General features: G+C 38.2%; 1 protein-coding gene across 10 annotated transcripts in view; it reads left to right on the plus strand.

Moving 5' to 3' along the window:
* The window catches only part of LOC145346508 (protein MTSS 1-like), a 168,130-nt gene that overhangs the window by 150,378 nt on the left and 3,438 nt on the right, over window positions 1-14,314 (plus strand). For 2 of the 10 annotated variants that reach the window (XM_080193855.1, XM_080193863.1), the window contains 7 exons: window positions 3,458-3,565; window positions 3,847-3,944; window positions 5,669-5,879; window positions 8,311-8,430; window positions 9,400-9,594; window positions 11,145-11,318; window positions 11,822-11,987. In XM_080193855.1, coding sequence (XP_080049981.1) covers window positions 3,458-3,565; window positions 3,847-3,944; window positions 5,669-5,879; window positions 8,311-8,430; window positions 9,400-9,594; window positions 11,145-11,318; window positions 11,822-11,987 — 1,072 coding nt within the window. The remainder of the gene's footprint in view (window positions 1-3,457; window positions 3,566-3,846; window positions 3,945-5,668; window positions 5,880-8,310; window positions 8,431-9,399; window positions 9,595-11,144; window positions 11,319-11,821; window positions 11,988-14,314) is intronic. The other 8 variants (XM_080193856.1, XM_080193858.1, XM_080193862.1 and 5 more) reach the window with 8 other exon arrangements.

The following is a 14,314-nucleotide window of genomic DNA, read 5'->3' on the forward strand; positions in this document are numbered from 1 at the left end:
TTCGGGCAATTTATCATGGCCAATTAACCTATCCTGCACAACTTTGAACTGTGGGAGGAAACCCATGCAGATACAGGGCGAATGTGCAAACTCCACACGCCCTGACCCAAGGCCAGAATTGAACCGGGGTCCCTGGCCCTGTGGGGCTGCAGTGCTAACCACTGTGCTGCTATTCCACCTATTTCTTTTTTGTCTCACCCACAATATACCATAATATGTTTGAGAACAGTAAAGGACTGCATTTCAGGATATAAGAGGAAGGAGTCAGTAAGATGTGCATATGAGAAACCTCTGCGTGTGTGTTGATTACTTTGGAAATGGATTGCGCTTGGCTAGCTTCACCCACTTGATCATGCATGTCTGATCCCAGATGTGGCAAGTCAAGATGACTGGAGATGTGGTCAGTTGCAATGGATGACAAGTGGCAAGTAATGTTCTTAGCCCACAAGTGCCAAGCAATGACCATCTCCAACATGAGAGAATCTAACAATTATCACTTCTCTTTCAGTGCATTACCATAGCTGAATCCCTGACTCTCAATATCTTATGGGTTACCGTTGACCAAAAACTGACATCGACCAGCTATATAAATACTGTAGCTACAGAATATTTACCAAGGGGTGAGTGACTCACCACCTGATTCCTCAAAATCTTTTGACCAACTGCAGTCTACAAGTCAGGAGTGCTTTGGAATACTCTGTTTTTGCCTGGATGAGTGCAGCTCCAACAACACTCAGAAATTTGACACCATTCAGGACAGAGCAGTCCTTTGATTGGCTCCCCATCCACAAACATTCACTGTCTCCACTACCAAGGCACAGAGGCAACATGTATACTGTCAAAAAGATGCACAGTAAGAAGTCTGACAACACCAGGTTTAAGTCCAACTGATTTATTTGATAGTAAACTCACAAGCTTTCAAGGTTTGCCTCTTTGTCAGGTGAATGGAGAGTACTGGCCTCAGACAGAGCATATAACGGCACAGACAGTTTACAGATTATTGATTAGAATGCGAATCTTTACACCTAACCTGCTATTCGAATAGCAGGTTAGGTGTAAAGATTCACATTCTAATCAGAAATCTGTAAACTGTCTGTGCCGTTATATGCTCTGTCTGAGGCCAGTACTCTCCATTCACCTGACAAAGGGGCAGCCCTCGAAAGCTTGTGAGTTTACTATCAAATAATCGGTTGGACTTAAACCTGGTGTTGTCAGACTTCTTACTGTGTTTACCCCAGTCCAACGCCGGCATCTCCACAAAAAGATGCACTGCAGCAACTCACCAAGACAGCGCCTTCCAAATCCACAATTTTTACTGTCTAAAATGACAAGGGCAGCAGATATGTGAGCTGGAATTTTTGAGCCCTTCAAGCCAGTAGACTCTTCCGGTCCCACAGACGTGAACAGAATGTTCAGTGACTCACTGGCCCTGCTGCAGGGAAACCAGTAGTTGGGGGAGCTTAAAAGTTCCAGCCATGGGGATGCCACCACCTAGAGGCTCTGCTCGAAGCCCTTGCCATCCTGACTTTGAAATATATCACTTCTTTTACTGTCGCTGGGTCAAAGTTATGGAACCCCCCCCTCCAACTGCATCATGAGTGTACATACAACACATGGACTGCAGTGCTTCAAGAAGGCAGCTCACCATCACCACCTCGAGGGCAATTATGGATGGGCAATAAATGTTGGCCTCTGCAGTGACTCCCACATTAAAAAGTCTGACAACACCATGTTTAAGCCCAACCGATTTATTTGATAGTAAACTCACTAGCTTTGGAGGTTTCTCTCTTCAGGTGAATGGAGAGTTCTGGCCTCAGACAGAGCATATAAAGACAGACAGTTTACAGATTACTGATTAGAATGCGAATCTTTACACCTAACCTGCTGTTCAAGTCCTAAAGTGGTCGACAGTGTGAGTGGAAGGAGCACGGATCACAGGTTAAAAAAATGTATTTTGTCTCCAGACAGTACAGTAAGTGAGGTTTTGCAAACCCAGGCAATTCACGGGGGTTACAGATAGTGCGATATGAACCCAAGATCCCTATTGAGACCGACCTCGTGTGCGGAACTTGGCTATCAGTCTCTGCTCAGCGACTCTGCGCTGTCGTGTGTCGTGAAGGCCACCTTGGAGAATGCTTACCCGAAGGTCAGAGGCGGAATGCCCATGACCACTGAAGTGTTCGCCAACAGGAAAGGAACAGCCTTGCCTGGTGATTGTCGAGCGATGTTCATTCATCCATTGTCATAGCATCTGCATGGTCTCCCCAGTGTACCATGCTCCGGGACATCCATTAATATTAGTGAACAGCATGTCAAACATATGAAGCCACTATAGTCTAGCATTCACAGAAACATGAACTGGTGGTGGTTTTCATTTGTTCAGTGATTCAGATTAGTGTTGGCATACTAAACAACAACACTTGAGAAGTGATCCTATACAAATGTTTTTTTTAAATGCAACGTATCAGGTAGACAACGTTGGCCGAGTTGCAAGAGTATTTACCGTGTACCTGGTGGATGGCATTCTCCAAGGCGGCCTTCACGACACGTGACAGCGCAGAGTCGCTGAGCAGAGACTGATAGCCAAGTTCCGCACACGTGAGGACGGTCTCAACAGGGATCTTGGGTTCATGTCGCACTATCTGTAACCCCCTGTGACTTGCCTGGGTTTGCAAAACCTCACTTACTGTACTGTCTGGAGACAAAATACATCTTTTTAATCTGTGATCAGTGCTCCTTCCATTCACATTGTCGGCCACTTTAGGACTTGAACAGCAGGTTAGATGTAAAGATTTGCATTCTAATCAGTAATCTGTAAACTGTCTGTGCTTTATATGCTCTGTCTGAGGCCAGAACTCTCAATTCACCTGAAGAAGAGGGAAACCTTGCAAGCTAGTGAGTTTACTATCAAATAAATTGGTTGGACTTAAACCTGGTGTTGTCAGACTTTTTACTGTGTTTACGCCAGTCCAACGCCGGCATATCCACATCATGACTCCCACATCCCATGAATGAACAAAAAATTTGCCTAACTCTCTGCCGAACTCAATTGTGGGAGCACCATTGTCCCAAGGACTGCAGTAGTTCAAGGAAGAAACCAACTTAAGAGGGTAACATAAGAAATACAATAAAGCTAAACTTACTGACGTCGCCCTCACAGAGAAAACTATATAAAATGAAGAGTAAAAAGGATTATTGTAAAGTTGAATTTTGTTAAATATTGTTGCTAATTAGATTAATCTATTATTCCACAACCAGTTTATGCAAGTATTAATATTAGTGAACAGCATGTCAAACATATGAAGCCACTATAGTCTAGCATTCACAGAAACATGAACTGGTGGTGGTTTTCATTTGTTCAGTGATTCAGATTAGTGTTGGCATACTAAACAACAACACTTGAGAAGTGATCCTATACAAATGTTTTTTTTAAATGCAAGTACTATGTCTCTCTTAGGAGGAAGAAATGTCAATGCTGGGAGAAGTAACTCATCTGCAGACAATTGCAGATGATCTGACTAACCTGACGATGGATCCTCACAAACTGCCGACAGCCAGTGAGCAGGTCAGTGAATCAGCAGCCCATGAAACACTGAAGATTTGAAGTTTATTGTATTGTGTTTTTACAAAATTTACTGAGAATTCATGACTTGAGTAAGTTACATATATTCAGATGCTTCATGTGTCAGTTGCAAATCCTGTAATGATAATTCAATGTGTTTTGTCGATGTGTCACAATGCTGAAATGAACAGGGTCAAATTGCAAGTTTGTTTCCTACATTGTAAATTGTATAACTGATTTATCTCGAGCAGTTTTTTATGTTGTCAATTTTATTTTTATTACAGGTGATTATAGACCTGAAGGGCTCTGATTATAATTGGACGTACCAAACCCCTCCATCTTCTCCAAGTACCACCATGTCCAGGAAGTCTAGTGTCTGCAGGTATGTGAGCAGGCTATGAATTTGTTGTACCTGTGCTGTGAGATTTTGGACAGTGTAGCTTAAGGGGTTGTGTCAAACATTGATACCTGACTTATGCCATATTGTAGTCAATTGGCTTGTTTCCTCTGTGGAAAGAGAGGCATATCTCCTGTTTAAATGTAAACAAAGTGTATTTATGTTTAATAGCTGCAACATTTCAAGAGCAATTCATATGTGTAAAAATTTCAGTCTGTAGAAAGATAATTACAGTTGTTGATCAGAAATTATGGGCAGTGTCCATCACACATCAGATCTATTTTTCTGTAGTATATACCAGCTCTTTAAAATCCATCCACTTGGTCATACTTCCCTATTAAATATTTATTTCTCACTTGTATGAAAAGTCAATTGAAAATTGTTATCATGAGATTTACTGACTACTGTACAGGAGTAACATCCTGCACTGTACTTTCCTGTTAGACATTTTATTAATCTTGATTAATGTTTTAAATTAAGTTTCATTTCCTGTCATCTTGGGCTCTGAATTTCATGCAGACATGACACTTAATTAATCATTCTGATAAAACTATTTAATTAAGGGAGAAACAACCTCAAGCTCCCTCATGAAGTTCAAATACTGAACATTCTGTTTGGAGTCCATTCTGATTCAATTCTTTATTTATTACTTGTTTCCTTTGGAGCAGATTGTGTTCAGTTTTCTAAAAGCTAAGGAATTCATTTCAGTCCTGTATGCAATGTCTCTGAATTCAAAATTGTACAACTCTGAAAAACATTGGCATGCTGAGTTGTAATATCAGCTTATTGTAAACCTGACCCCCTTTATCCCCAAGTAAGAATCATTGTAAATATGTGTTTCAAGACTTCATCTGCACAGAAACAGTAAAACAATTATTCTGCGCAGTAGGATTCTGTGATTCAATGGCTTTGCTAGGTCGCTAATTTTTAACTTGAAATTTATAGTAAAACTAGCAATGTGATGTTTAGCGAGTTTGAGCATGTGTTAGCGTATTACAAAGTGTTTTGTCATGTTCAGTGTTCCCAGATTTAATTTTTGTAGTTAACCTTCTCTTGAATATGGAAGTGTCCCATTGTAGCTTTTAAGTTCTATTGTTTTCTATCTAATAATATCCGACATTTATACTTTGTGTCTCTAAATATAATCAGTGGATTATAAAACTGCGGAATATTTGAAAATCAAGCTCAAATAATTTTTTTTATGCAAAGGGCCAAACATAAAGTATTTTATGTTTGCAGAGGAATAAATGTTTCCTAATGTGACAGTCTACCTTCCTATCCTGTGTCTCACTACGTTAATCACTGTTTGAAAAAGCTCCCATTCTTTGTGATGTACGGTAGCTGTTAGCATGCTGTGTTTGCATTCATGTCATAAATATTCAATCTTATTTTTGCTCCAAACAAGAAAAAAGTCGCAAGGTGTATTGCTGTCTTTAGTTTATTGGACACATTGCTAATTTGAACTCGCGTGGTAACATTGTCAAACGAATAATGTTATAGGCTGAAGGAATCAGCTAGCATGCCAGGTGTATGAATGCCCAACAATTCGCTTTTTCTTTCTGCACCAATGGCACAGTTCCTGTTTATTTTACTTTCTTGATGTGTTTTTGTGGCTTAACAGTAATTGGCTGTTGCTTCTGATATGTGGAGCCTGAGTGTTTAATTGTACATGGTCTTCCCCTTCCTGTCCTCCCTTTTGTCTCTCTTAGCAGTCTGAACAGCGTTAACAGTAGTGACTCCAGATCCAGTGGATCCCATTCTCACTCACCCACTTCACACTATCGCTACCGCAGCTCCAACCAGCCCCAACAGGTTCCAATGAGGCTGTCCAGTGTATCATCCCATGACTCTGGCTTCATGTCCCAGGATGCATTCCAGTCAAAGTCCCCTTCCCCAATGCCACCTGAAGGAACCAACCAGGTATGTGAAATTGCATGGAGCATCAACTCCCTGAGCTATGCAGTTTTTGGATATTTAAAAACCAACCTTTACAGCCGATGTTAATGAAATGCTGTGAACCCAGTGAGTCCAGGATGAGTCCTAATTATTTGAATATTTTAGATTGATTTTAAAAACAATACATTTCTTAAACTTTAAAATGTAGTTAACAAAGGAAAACTTAAAAAAAAAGATAAAATTGTTTGTAGTTTAAAATCTGCAAATTTATCTGCACTCAAAGGATTAAAGATTGTCTTGTCCTTACTAGTTTTGTTTTAAATAGATGTTTTTAATGATTGTCAGAAAAAGAAAGGAGTTGTGCCATATAAACACAGTACAAATTTTATGGACATGCATGTGAATGTTGTTATTTGTTCCTTACAATTATTAGTGGTAGTTATCAGCAGATCAACGAGGGCACTCTAAGAAAAATTGAACTTTTAATTATCTCAATCCTAAATGTTAAATATATAATCTTGTTAAAAGCTTAACAGTGGGATTCTAGAAAGAAATTTGATCTCAATTTCATCATCCCATTCTTATGTCTTGTTATCTTCAATATAAGATGTTGAACCATTGCCAATAACTTCTTCCCCAAATATTATTCGGTACAAGCATATATTCATAAGTTTCCAGTTTATTAATTTAGAGGATGCAGTGTTCAGCTGTTGTACCCATTTAATACACTTCATCACATCTTTTAGATATTAAATGCCATTCAGGTTGTTACCAATTTTAACTAATTGGCCTGCAAAGGTTCAGTGGTGGCAAAGGATTTGGCCTTTATATAAACTCCAAATTTAACATTCATCTGTATTAAGAGGTTTTTTTAAATGTTAGAAACTTGTGTTATAGTAAGATCCTGTCTGTTATTATACTCTAATTTAGATTTTGATGTCATAGGTGTCGGCCAGCATTTTCCGTGCAACCCATTGCATATTTTGCGGCAGCGGAGGCGGATCTTTTGGTCCTTCCATTTTCAATGAGTTTCCTATCGAATGCATCCATTCGCCGCCAGGAAATCTGCACTGGATTGCACCATCACATCCAGGAAATCGCCTTGATGTGAACAGCTGGCAAATTCTGGCCATAATGTATATTGTACTTTTCACAACTCAGGACCCTCAAAAGCACTTTGAAACTAATGAAATGTCCGCAGTTGTAATGTGGAAATCAGAGCAACCAATTGGTAATATGTTATACAGAGTCATGGTATAATGGGCATTGCCATCCATTGTGAAGTTCTTATTTTCCTTTTACTACTATTTTGTCTTGTTTTTTTCTCATATAATTGAGAGATATGTTCATACTGATGCCAGAGCTAAGCCAGATTTAGTGAAATTGAATTAAACACAAATTCTGGAAATATTCAGCAAATTGGGCAGTATCTTTGAAGAGAGAAATGGAGCTAACATTTCAGATTGATGACCTTTCTCCCAACTGGAATGAGTTAGAAGTATAACAGGTTTGATACGAGTGAAAGGGCAGAGGGAACAAGCGGGAAGGTCTGGTAGGTTGGAAGACAGGAGAGATTAAACAGTAAACCCCCAATTGGTGGTGCCAGAAAGTGGTGATGGGACAAGTAAAGTAACAAAAGATGTATCTAGAGGAGGTGTGAATGGTAGAATGATGGAGATCTTGCATGAGAGCAAAAACAAAATAAGAGTAAAATTGAAATCTGTGAAGAAAAAGGCAACAAAATGGGACACAGATTACAATTTTAAATTATTGAACTCAATGTTGATTCCAGAAAGCTGCAGGATGCTTAATCAAAAGATGAGTGCTACCCCTCAAGTTTAAGTTGAGCTTTATTGAAACACTGCAGGATGCCAAGAAAAGAGGTCAGCCTGAGACAATTAAAATGATAGGCGACCAGAAGTTCGGGGTCATGATTGTGGACTGAACGGATACTTTTGTAAGAGTGAAACCTATAGCCTGATCACTAATTTATCGTGGAGCTTCTTTTTGCATGGTGATTACTGTTGTTTAACCTCTTGTAGTGTGACATTACTTGTTTCTCACTTTGTATTCAATTGTTGGTTTGTTAAGTAGAAGCAGAAATAGACATGCTAGGTATAATCGCCGCACTAATTATGTCCATTGCAAACTATTGCAAGCATACTGCTTTTCCCACTAACCAGACTTGTTAATCTAATCCCTTGTTAAGTAGAAACAGAATTCCTCAACAAGATTCCTCACCTTGAATCTGTGTTCTGTGCATTAGTATGAACACTTTTGCCTTTGTTTCCTTGCAATTATTTGATGGTCTAAATTGTTGTTGAAAGTATTTCATGGCAAGTTGGCCCTAATGCAATGCTTTTCTTCTCTGCTTCTTTTGCTATTCTTCTTCCATTTCCTCCCTCCCCACCTCTTTCGCCTCTTTTCACCCATCCACCATATTGGTGTGCTGCAGAATTCGTCAAGCTCAGCCTCCTCCGAAGCATCTGAAACGTGCCAATCAGTGAGTGAGTGCAGTTCACCCACTTCCGTAAGCTCGGGTTCTACCATGGGAGCCTGGGCATCAACAGAAAAGGTGATAAATCTTGCTTGCTGTGACCACCTCCCAGTGTATGAATCTACAAAATAGGACACTTGTTCAGATTACTAGTATCCTAGGCACTTGCGTCTTTTTAAAAATATGGATCCCCATGAAATTTGTTTATGGATCGTTGATGAAGAGTTATTTGTAATAAAATTGGAGTGTTCTGAAATCGCACACTGCTAAGGATTCTGTTAAATAAAGCCCTCACTGATGTGGCATTGAACCATATAGACCTAGGTTAGATCCACTAGTTGGGATTGTGATGGGGATGCGATTTATAGTTTCATGCCATTGATCAAAGGAGATGTGTGTGTGGGTGGGTGGATGGATGCAGAGCAAGATTGGGGTCAATTGTTACTGATTTTTTTTTTTACCTTTCCACTCAAATAAAAGTTGCTGGCACATGTTGAAACTCTCTGTAATAAATCTTTGGTTGAGATACCAGAGAGTCATCAAGTCCTAAGCAAGCGTACCCCAACAAAGGACTAGTGTTCTTAGGAGAGGATGGGCAGAAGAACTGGATTAAAAAACACCAGCTGCTAGCTTGTAATTGTGTAAACCTAAACTAAAGGCTGGGTGGGGGGGTCATGTTTGCATCTTTAACTTAAGAATAGAAAGCCCCTACTGTAAAAGAATACCTGCACACAATACCTTTAGCTTGGTAATGGCAAACTACAAAAATGCTTTTATAATATTTGTAGTTATATGAAGGTCATAAATTTCCTTAATAAAAATACTCATATTTCTGAACCTTTGCTTTAAATTGAATGCTTATTTGAAGTATAAGAATAATCCCTGAGAGCTTGTTTTGGACTGAATATTTGTAATTGTGAAGATTGTTCCCAGTTCATCGATATTTCTCCCATTGACTTTGTGTTTTGGTTATTGTGACATTCTTCATAATCATTTTATCCCATTTTGTATGTTTTTGTTTTGTTTTGCTTTTCTGTTTATTTGCAGTTGACAAATGGGTTTGATCACTTCAGTTCATCTAGTGAACCATACCTTGCCTCAGTTGGTACACGCTTTCTCCCACATTTTCAGTCCTCTTCCCGACCCTGTTCCAGACCTTGTTCAGCCGCTCTCCCAGCTTATCCTCATTATTATACCATTGGGCCTGGCATGTTTCCATCTTCCAAGGTTCCTAGCTGGAAGGTTTGTGCTTTTCATTTTCTTTAACTTTTGAAAAAGTATGTTTCCTAGATCAGCTTTCACCTGTTTTTGAAAACATAATGACAAGTTTAAACAACGCATAACAATTTGTAATCTTTTTCAAATAAACTGGAGATAAATAGTAAAGATAAATGACACTGTTTACAGTTAATCTAGATTGCTGCTTGGATTACAGTTTATTACATTTGTAAAGCCATGATAGTATGGCACTGTGATGACACACGCATCCACCAAAATCTTACATTTCAATCATGCCTAATCAGGTCCTCAAGATGTTGCTTCACATTGAAGTAGGCCATTCGACCCTTCATGCTTGCTCTACCATTCAGTAAGAATTATGGCTGATTTGACTCTGGTCTCAATTCCACCATTGACTCTGTTGTCGATCTAAAATCTAACTTGGACTCCACTACTTTCTGGGAAGAAAATTTCTCAGACTCTTGATCCTCTGAGCAGGGAAAAATAAAAATATCTCATCCTTAACTAAAAAGGGAGACCTCTTGTGCTGAAAACTACGTCCCCTAATTTCAGTATCATCCACAAGAGGAAACAGCCTCCCTGTATCTACCCTTCTAGCCCCGTCAGGATCTTGTTTCAATAAGATCGTACTTCATTCTTCAAAACCATATGTATATAGGTCCAACTTGTTCAACTTTCATAAGATAAGTCATTCATCCAAAGAATGATTCAAACCTCTTAACTGCTTCTAACACAAGTAAATCCTTTTTTTAAATACAGAGATTAAAACTGTGCACAGTTCCCCAGGTTTGGTCTTGCCAAGGCCCTGCACAGCTGCCAAAAAAAACCTACGTTTATATTCCATTTCATTTGCAATGAAGAGCAACATTCCACTTGCTTTCCTAATCACTTGCTGTATCTGCTTTCTAACTTTTTGTGATGTCATGTAACAGGACACCCAGATCTCTCCTTTTTAGCGGAAATAGTACTACTGTGCTGAAGCAGTTGCATATTAAAGTAATTTCTTTTAAATTGTAGGTGCTCTTATCGTCCTCGGTCTTCTCCATTTGCCCAGCCTTCCTCCTTTGACTAAGCTTTTGGCCATGTGCCCTAATATTTTATATTGCTTGATGTCAGTTGGTTTTTTTAATATCTTCCAAGTAGTAACATCTTATTACTTGGAGGATGTAATTATAATTACAAGTTGATATCACTATCAAAGTATTTGGGTTGTGTGCACGCACAGTTTTTACACTTTTTCTTGCATAACTCATTAAATTATCATCACCTTTTTCTGCATTCTCTACCTTCTGTCCTGGCCTAGTATCCAAGAAACAATTCCTTGTTTGAGAATACAATCTGTTTCTTGGTTGCCAAATCCATTTGGCTAAACTAGTGAAGGCAGCCTGCTTTTATTTATATGCACACAAAGCCTATGGAGATACATCTGTTTGACTTCTCTATCACTCGAGGGTACAATACTTTGGAGCTTTTGATTTGTTATACGTATAAAAGTAGAAAAAAATGCAGATATTTCTTTACATGTTTAAGTACTATTACTATATTTTAATCAGGACTGGGCCAGACCAGGTCCCTACGATCAGCCAGGCGTAAATACCTTACCAAGGCGTAAAGATTCAGAGCAGCGACGAGATGCTGAAGCTAAAACTCCAGCACCTATTGGCCAGAATGTACAAATAGAGGAGGCACAGAGAGCTAGAAGTATGACTGTCTCTACTACAGCAAGGGTAATAACAATTATACTGTCAATTTAATATTCATTTTGTGCTCATTTTTGGAGCACAATAATATGCTGCAATAATGAGCACGTTACTTACGTTAAGTATTTAAAGGGAAATGTATTTGCAGACTCCCATTCAAGGATGGAATGCATATATCCTGTTAACGTTGAAATATTTGTAGTTGTTGGCTTTATAGAATTGACATGGTTAATGTTGGAAATGATTTTACGTTATACTGCTAACCATTTCATAAACTTTACAGCAGATTCAATTTGGAAGTTTATTTTAAGCAGTTTAATTTTGATACTTATTTTGATCGGGCAGCAATTAATTTCATATTCAAAAAGGGTGAATTCATGAACAAATTATTCCTAGGATGGACCGAGAAGAATCCTCAGGATGTCAGTTTTAGTCAATATGAAAAACTAAGCTATTATTTTGCTAATCTTTATTTAGATGATAGCTCTGTGTGGTGTAGTCATAACTTACAATGGATTGGGTGTATTTAGCAGCAGGGAGAGGAAGCAGAAACCCATGAAGAACTGGCATTGGCCCTCAGCAGAGGTCTTCAACTGGATACTCAGAGGAGCAGTAGGGATTCCTTGCAGTGCTCCAGTGGATACAGCACACAGACAACCACACCATGCTGTTCTGAGGACACAATCCCTTCACAAGGTAAATGTGACTATGCTTCTTATGACGTATTTTGTGACTCAAGTGTTAAGGACCAGATGAGAAACGCCATGGTATTTTATGAAGTTGACCTCAACCATAACTTTTGCATTTGATTTTGGCATTAGGATAAACATAAGGTATTTTACTTCAAGTATGAGTCAGTGACCCAGTTGGAAGCTTTATCAAAACAAACTTTATTTAAGAACACAGTTAGAATGTAACAGAAAGATTTAGCACAACTTTATCCAATTAAAATACTTAGACATTATAAAGGATAATTCTTAACAGTTAGCTATTCCTTGTTCCAATTTAGCACTATCCACCACAGACATAAATATATTCTTTAGAACTAGTTAGCACAGAAACCAAAGATGCTTGTGTCAGTGCTAGATTTCCAGGTTTTTGACATTTCTGGAGTGTGATCCAGACAGATGTCTGTCTTTTAATTCTCATGCAGCAACTTCCAGAAAAAGTTCCACTCCCAATAGTAGAATCTCATAGAAAAATGTTCATTTCTTTGCAGATTCTAGTCTCCACTTCAGACGAAGCAAGAAATGTAGAGAAAATGAGCTCTCTCTCAAAATCCCAAAACTGCCTTGAGTTTTCTGTGAAAGCCTAACTATACCTAGTCATATGACCTTACTGTCAATCAGCCCAATCTGCAATATCCCAGGGTAAAACACAACAACAGAACCCTGCATTAATTCAGATCAAAACAGACACTGCATCAATTAAGATCAATTACACTACTGCAGAAACAATACAGTGCAGCTGGAGCCAGATGAAATGGCTCTAATAAAATGGAAGTGATTAGTTAACACGTTATGTGCAGAAACCTGCCTAAAATACATTTCTTAAAGGCGCGGTATTGTCACACAACATCTCGATCCTTGCGCTGCTCTAATACTGTGGTAGTCGCAACAAAGGTTAATGAAAAGGAAATCTAGTAGTGTATAAAGCTGTATCAGTCTCTGCATTCAATATCCAATACTATGTGAATTTTACTAAAGGTTACCTTGCATGACAACATACAACTCCACCTGGCATAAGGATAACCCCATTTTTGTAGCTCCAAAAATTGTCTTTTTGCTTGTACTCGGGGTGTAAATTGCAATCCTTTCTTCAGCCATTACATGCTATACTCGTATCAGTAGTCTGCCTTAGTTAGGTTGTGGATAACTTCATGTATTCTGATAATAAGAGATGAGTAAGTGACACAAATAGAGCTATATGATTTAGGTCTATTCACCATATGGTTTACATGGTTACCAAGTATGGAAAATATATATTCAGTGTACAAACATATTGAAAAGACCGGCAGAATGAAACATGAGGAAGAGTAACCCTAATAGTAAAGGGTGTCTGAAAGAAATTACTGAGGAAAAGTCCTGGCGTAGAAGATCTTGAAGTAGAATCAATATTGCTGGAGATTAGGAATAGCAAGAATCAGAAAACATGAGTAACTTATTGGCTGTCTTACAGTAATCATATTATTGAACAAAATATTAAACAATATATTAAGCATATATCAAATGTAATGATTGTGTAGAACTTGAATCATCTTACAAAAAGCACCAATCAAGTAGGCAAGGTGGTCTTGAAGGTGAGTTTGTAGAATGTTTTCATGACAGTTTAAATGGAACAATATATTGTGAAACTAACCAGGAATAAAACTATATGAGATGTAGTATTGTGTGATGGGGTAGATTTAATTAGTAATTTCACAGTAAAGGATCCACTGGGAACTAGTGATCATAATATGATTGAATTCATTGTTAAGTTTGAAAGCATCATAAACAAGAATCTTAAAGCCAATTACATGCGTATGGGGGGAGAACTGGCAATGGTTGATTGGATAAATAAACTGAAAGGTATAGCTGTAAATAAACATTTAAAGACAGACTTCAAAATGTTCAATAAAAAATAGATACTATTGAAAACAAAAACTGAGCAAGAAAACTGTTTGTGGCTTATGAGTGAAATTGAGGGTAGAATTAGATAAATTGATGTAACTGGTCATTTTTTGGAAAAAGATATAATTGGAAAGTGTTAGTTAATGAAACATCACACCCTATTTCTGTAGGTAATTGTTTTCACTGTCCAAGGCCTTCAATTCAAGTCACCTACAAAGAAATGATCTCTTGAATGTAATTGATTTCTTATTGGATAGCACACATTTGTGGTCGTGTAGTTGTTCTGACTGTCACTTTGATTCCTGGATCTGTAATTAAAAGGAGTAGGAGAAAAGGAACATTTATAATTTACCAATCGGCAGAGCTATTTCAGAATTTTACTGCAATGTAGAATCAATTACATATTAGAAATTT

This window comes from Carcharhinus amblyrhynchos, chromosome 8 (genome assembly GCF_965287045.1).
Source record: "Carcharhinus amblyrhynchos chromosome 8, sCarAmb.v2.hapA, whole genome shotgun sequence".
Lineage (NCBI taxonomy): Eukaryota > Metazoa > Chordata > Chondrichthyes > Carcharhiniformes > Carcharhinidae > Carcharhinus > Carcharhinus amblyrhynchos.